A 7168-nucleotide genomic window follows, 5' to 3' on the forward strand; every position below is an offset into this window, starting at 1 on the left:
TGCTTAAATCTGACTGTGATGTAGATATACTGTGGTGTTTATGTGTTACTTTTTCTTGGGTGGGCTCCTAATACTGTGCATAATAGTTAGATCCTTTGAGTAGTCATTGTTAAGACTGTATTAGTTTCTTCAGGGAAATATCCAACTCGAAGAATCAACAGATGTTTTAAGTATAATAGGATTTGCCTTATATCTCTGAAGTTCTATATTACATCTAATTATTATTGTATGAAATATGTAAAACAGGTATGTCAAGTGTATATAGCTCTGGTCTGTAATTCAAAAATGATTTATAGCCTCCAGAAGCCATTATTTGCACTTACATATATGATCAGTATAGAAAGCAATAAAATGTTTAAGTTATAAGGAGTTGTTATTCTAAAAATTGCTTAATAAACCATGTATCTAGTATCATGCTAGCTAACAATTTAAGTCATTATTAAAATTGGGCATAGCTCAATAGTCAAAACACTTGTCTAGCAAGGTTAAAGTCCTGGGTTTGATCCTAGCAAAGGAAAAGTGAAAAACTTCATTATTTGTGCTATGCCTAAAAGAAACAAACACATAAGAATGGAGACTGACTTATGTTTGAGAGAGGTTTTATTTGCTAATGCAAATAAATGCAGAGGTTTAGAAATACGTTATTTTATATATAGTTAACATATATACAAAAGGTTAAAAAAAACTGAAGGGAAAGTTGAATTGTTGACATAAACAAGAGTGAAAATTCCTGAGTTTTTCAAAGGTTAGTATACAAGGTTAATTTAACCTTGTTTCACAGGAAAATAAAGAACTTTTTTTTAAAGATTTATTTATTTATTATATGTAAGTACACTTGTAGCTGTCTTTAGACACTCCAGAAGAGGGCATCAAATTTCATTATGGATGGTTATGAACCACCATGTGGTTGCTGGGATTTGAACTTGGGACCTCCAGAAGAGCCGTCGGCACTCTTACAACCACTGAGCCATCTCACCAGCCCAATAAAGAACATTTAAAATGACCATTTGCATGGTCATGTCATTGTAATTACTGTGGTTTTATGACCTAGGCTCCGTTTCCATCCCCACCAAGAAAGGGGGTTGCTGAGCTTGAAAACCTAGTCTAAATACGAAAAAATAATACCTACATAACATTAGAAAAGTTCTCATTTTACAAAATGGTAACAGTGAAGACTGATGTACACCTGTATACAGAATCCAGGAGAACACGGATTAAGAATGAGATCATGTTGGTAGAATACTTGGTAATATGCACAAAGCACTGGGTTCAAGCATCAGCAGTACTGCATAAACTGGGCATGATGGTATGTGCCAGTGATAGTATCACTTGGGATCACTAGCTACATAGAGACTTTGAGGTTAGACTGGGATACATGAGTTCCTGTTTCAAATAAAATGACCTGAAAACAAAATTCATTAGTTGCATATGATTCTTCACTGAAAGTGAAATACTTAATGTTTGAGGAGTGAGGCATTATTACCACTTGATGGCAGTATTAATCAAAATTTTACATTATGGCTTTAGGAGTAGATAAGATTAGGTAGTTTAACGCGTGTAGTTAAGGTAAATGTAACAAAGTTATTAATGGAGTAAGCTCAAATTATTTTTAAAAGGAGAGCACACTTCACTTGCCAGGCATATTTAGACAGACTTTTCAATCTTGCAGGTTTCATCTCCATACAAAGTGAAATGATGATGCTGTGACCAGTGGTGAAACGAGGGTTCTGAAGCAGCTCTGTTGAGATGTTCTCTACATTTCTGAAGGAGGCTGTCTGAAGCCAGCGTCACTTGTTAGCAGTCAGTTATGGCAAAGGGACGTGAAGAAGAATATCAGTAGAGTTTAAATTCATTTACTGTGACAATTATCTGTCATTATGTAGTCCAGGCTGACCTGCCTCTACCTCTTACGTGCAGGCATGAGCCACTGCAGCCAGCTTACAGCTACCCTTTCTCTATCAGTCCGATCTACTGTCAGATACTAAACTTTATTGTTCTTGGTGGTATATTTAAGATTTAATTAAGCTGTAACTTGATAGGAGAAAGATTAGTTACATTAGGAAAAGCAAATAACCAGTCATTTGACACTTATATTTGAAAGAGAATTTTATAATATTAAGGAATATATACCTTTTGATCTTTTCTTCTTTTTAAGGACCACTAAACATAAGAGGGTATGTTTTTTTTAAAAGAATCCATTATTTAATACCAAATTCGAGTTATAATAACAGAATTGACCTATAAAAGAATGTCATTTGCCTCAATGTAGTGTGTTTCAATTTGTCACCCCTGAGAATCACAAATAGTCCAGAAAAGGCAGTGCTTTAAAAAAATAAAAAGGCCTTTAAGTAAAAATACGAAAATACAGTGTTTATATTTTAAAACATGATTTACATATTCAGCAAGTTTTAAACTTCCAAATGTGAAACAGTCTTGTGTTATTATAAATTGTCTTGTGAATGTAACAAAAGCAGTTTACTTGACAGTGATATTGATGATGCTGACATCCTCGTAAGGCTTATCGGTTTTGGGATTGACTTTAACATTAGAAATCCTCTGCACAACCTCCATTCCTTTAGTCACTCTTCCAAACACGGTGTGCTTATTATCAAGCCAAGGCTATATTGGAGATAAAAATGGAAAATTTTGGTAAACCCTAATTTATTAAATCACATCCACTGAGTGAACAAACAAATGGGAATTTAAATGTCACTTAATTTTCGTACATATTTATAATAAAGTGCAATACTTTGACAATGAATACTCAGCTTTAAAATTGTTCTGAGTTTATATAGAAAAGATAAAAAGTTATCCTGTAGTGTCCCTGGGGTATTAGACTACCCACCACAACAGAAAGATGCTAAGGTGCCTTGTAAAAAAGGCATAGTGCTCACAACATCTAGCCTAAGTGCCACCCTATTGTTAAATAGTACTGTTTAGGAATTATTAAGAAGGGAAAAAAATAGCACAGTTTTCCTTTTTAAATTTCAATCTGGTTGCTCAAATCACTAGATGAGGATATGATACAAAAATTGTCATTAATTTTTATACTATTTAGGCCAAAGGGAGTTGGAAGATATTTACCCAGTAGTAAGTTACTTTAAATGGTTTGAAAATAAGACTCCGGATGTTTTCCAAAGAAATGTCTCATGAGAAAGCAAGATAGCCTGGAATGGTTTAAGAAGACTGTACTTCGGCATAATTCAAAGGTGCATGGTGGCTTTACTACTTAACTTGATTTCTATCCATTACTGAGAACTGGGAGCACCAACACTGAAGTACTGTGAATGTTGCATTAGACTACGGAGCCTGGCAGAGATTTACAAACCTTTTTCCTTTACTGTTTGGTGTATAATTTAGTTGACACTCATACTTTTTCTGCTTTTGGAAAACTGTATAAAAAGGAGCTACGCAACCTTACACTGAGTCTCATGAGGACTGCACTGCGACTGGTAGGTTGGTGTAATATGGCTCAACAATAAAGTTTTTGTCTAGAATGCCGCTGATTATGACTTACACTCTTAGAGACAAAAAAAAAAAAAAAAAAGGTGAAGATTTGGTTTTAAAATTGGGAAATTACAATCTTAATTTCTCTAATCAAAGGATGAAGCTCACATCTACAACCCCAGAATGTGACAGGCTGATGCTGAGGTAGGAGAACTAACTGCAGGTTAAAGGCCAGGTTGGGCTTGCTTATATATATGATTTTGTCTTAATAAAAGTAAAAAGCACTAAATATTCGAAGGATGAAGAAATTGGCCACTACAAGTGAAATAATTTGTTCCAGCCTGTAAAAAGTTAGTAGTGGCAGACCGGAGATGAAAGTCAAGTACCCTGAACATAAAATATCACACTGCCTACTAGACAGAAATAGTGTTTTCTAAATTCAGTTGTTACATAGTTTAAATTTTCACCTTTAAATTCTTTTCATCTTCCATCTGGACAGATATAATAGTACGAGAACTGAATAATGCAGATACCCAGTAAAACTCACATTGTCAGATGATAAACTATTAACCTTAATTTATAGATAATGCATTATACTCACCGTTGGTACTACTGTTATAAAAAACTGGGATCCGTTCGTATTTGATCCAGCATTGGCCATGCTGAGTGTGTACGGTCTGTCATGTCGTAATGTTGAGTGGAATTCATCCTCAAACTCTCCTCCCCATATGCTTTCTCCCCCCATACCAGTTCCTGTTGGATCTCCTGTCTGAATCATGAAGCCCTGGTAACAGAAAGTATAAAAACAATACCTTATTTTTTTTTATATGTAATCTGGGTATATGAAGTGCAGTTATCTATCAAGAGAGATTTGTGGTCAGTGAAATATTCCAAATTCCTTAAATTATTTCATGACTGTATTAACCACATAGTAAGTTTGGGTGCTAGATTTCCATTGCTGAATCACTATTTATTCAACTACTGAAACAAAATGCAAATATCTTATAATGCATTATCTTTCCTAACAGTCCCCAGAAAGTTACAGGATTTATAACTTTAAAATCTTATCCAATTGCTCTCATACTCGTCCCTTTCTATTCCTCAAATACTGTGGCGTTCCTAGTGGACCATTTTTCTAATTTCATCAGAGCTTTAGTATCTGATATTTCCTTTTGCCATTTGTAACCTATCAGTAAGTTAATCACTGTGCAATGCTATGTGTAAAATGCTGGGACCAAGCTCACTGTTCCTCAGGTTCTCCGAGGTTGCATGTCATTATTGCTCTTCAATTTTCCAGATCTATTTCCTTATTTAGCTACTAGGTCAGTATATATCTCTTGACACACTCTTTACATTCATGACCATTCACTCATCTTGGCTTCTACCATCCATTTCTGTCTTATCTTTTAATAAAGTAGTATGTATTAAAGAAGAATTCATGAGACTTAAGCTCCTGTTATACAGTAACATACTTTCATTTAAATCACACGAGATGCATAATTTACCTTAATTATACGGTGGAATGTGTGCCCATTGTAATAACCGTTTCTGCTATGAACACAGAAGTTTTCCACAGTCTTGGGACACCTATAATATATTAACAATACGAAATTATTGAGGTTTTTTTTTTTTAAGTTCTTAAGTTCCATTTTCTAATGTTCTAAAGATCTTCTAAACACATCAGGACAGTCCTTCATAATCCGGTCTCAGGATAATGACAGTGGGAAGTGCAAGAGTGCATTCTCATGGTCTGTCTTTACACCACTGCTTAGTTTGATGATAATGGCATTTCAAGATCATTTAGCAGTTTAAAAACCCAAAGACAGCACCTTAATATACACACATGCAGCCAGGAATGGTGGTACACACCTTTAATTCCAGCACACAGAGGCAGAGGCAGGCAGAACTCTGAGTTCAAGGCCAGCCTGGTCTACAAAGCAAGTTCCAGGACAGTACGCAGAAGTAACCCTGACTCATCTCAAAAACAAAAACAAACGAAAAAAAGATACACACATGGTAATATCTATTTCTGGGAAAAAAAATCTTCTTATAAAAACAACGTTATAGTTCAGTGATTCCTGCACTTATTTATAGAAATGGCATCTAAGTTTAATCAGCTTTAAGTGACAATCATTCACTAAGAATATGAAATTTAGTCTATTACTCATCTCATGAAATTATTTCCTGATTTTTTTCATTATTTCACAATACCTCTCAGATCTGAGGATAAAAAGGGGAATCAAGAGAGTCTTGCCTCAAGTACTCATGCAACAGGTTCAAAAATGTATATTTACCAAGCAGTTGAAAAAGGACTGTTCAAGAATCTGTAACTGCTTACTTCTTTACTTAGTACCAAATTATTATATTCAAAATACGCACTTTTGATTGAGAACATTATAAAAGACATTATCTCTTCTAGATCCAAGAAAGCCAGAGATAATCCTATTATACTTGGTATTAATATTTTACAAATTCTAACTCTACAGAAGACTTTTCTCTTCTTTTTTTTTTTCGGTTTTTTGAGACAGGGTTTCTCTGTGTAGCCCTGGCTGTCCTGGAACTCACTCTGTAGACCAGGCTGGCCTCGAACTCAGAAATCTGCCTGCCTCTGCCTCCCAAGTTCTGGGATTAAAGGCGTGCGCCACCACTTCCCAGACTTTTCAACTGTAGAAATATTTTAAAGTCCTTATGTTGTTAATTGGAATTCTCTTTTAAAATTGTTGATATTTAACAAATACCAAAAAAAAGAAAAATTATTATCCCTACCTGAGGAATTTGCATTGGAAGTTGTCTACAAAAATCCCCACAAACCCTATCTGGACCTTCAGTTTCTGGTCCCAGTGGTATACACTTATGTACTTTACAGTTCCCCTCCACAGTCTGCTGGTGACTAAACAGGGCCTTGTGCATAAACTGTCCTCTCACTGGCAGCACTACCAGAGCCAGCATATTTTGTCCTCACAATAGGCTGCATTAAAACTGATCTCTGTCTCTAGAAGAGCTTAGATATCAGAATGTTAAGGATTAAATGTTTTATGCAAACAAATAATTCAAAATTCGTGAAAGCAACAAATGTAAGTTATACTCCAAATTGACATTGGTATTCGTAAGACAACAAAGGTTCTACGCACTCAACAGGAAAAAGTTTGATGTGAATGTCTCCCATGCTTGTGTGGACAATGGCACTATCTGAAACTCGCTTCGGCCCTTCAGCTTGAGTAGCTGCCATGACTTCTTCTTTAGAAGGTTTCTCATTAAAAACATCTCTGTCAGAATCTGCAGTTTTTGTATCTTCCGGCTCTCGTTTGGTAAACTGAAGAAAGAAAATGTGAGCAGCTGAATTAAACAACTTACCAAGTAAAATCTCACAAAGAAAATTTTACTTCTTAAGGGAAGTAAGAATTCACAAGAGACCCAGGTTAAGCTCAGAAAGCAGGAAAGTAAAAAGGAACCATGGGCTAGAGAGGGGCATAGTAGGATACAAGTGATATGAAAGGGTAAAGGGAGCTTTAACTGTGGAGAGGGAGAAAGTCAATACCAAAGGAGAGGAAGAAACTTTTCTATTCACCTACAAATACATATATAACACACGTAAGTGTATGTGTATACATGTATAATTCACCTACAAATACATATATAACACATGTAAGTGTATGTGCATACATGTATAATTTACCTAAAAATACATATATAACACATGTAAGTGTATGTGCATACATGT

General features: G+C 35.1%; 1 protein-coding gene across 2 annotated transcripts in view; it reads right to left on the reverse strand.

The window, feature by feature from the left end:
* Window positions 1-2093: 2093 nt before the first annotated feature.
* The window catches only part of Ppwd1 (peptidylprolyl isomerase domain and WD repeat containing 1), a 23562-nt gene continuing 18487 nt past the window's right edge, over window positions 2094-7168 (reverse strand). For both annotated transcript variants that reach the window (XM_021179995.2, XM_021179997.1), the window contains 4 exons: window positions 6579-6760; window positions 4953-5034; window positions 4049-4231; window positions 2094-2619 (listed from right to left, as the gene is read on the reverse strand). In XM_021179995.2, the coding sequence (XP_021035654.1) occupies window positions 2476-2619; window positions 4049-4231; window positions 4953-5034; window positions 6579-6760 (591 nt within the window). In that variant the 3' untranslated portion in view covers window positions 2094-2475. The remainder of the gene's footprint in view (window positions 2620-4048; window positions 4232-4952; window positions 5035-6578; window positions 6761-7168) is intronic.

The sequence above is a fragment of the Mus caroli genome, chromosome 13 (genome assembly GCF_900094665.2).
Source record: "Mus caroli chromosome 13, CAROLI_EIJ_v1.1, whole genome shotgun sequence".
Lineage (NCBI taxonomy): Eukaryota > Metazoa > Chordata > Mammalia > Rodentia > Muridae > Mus > Mus caroli.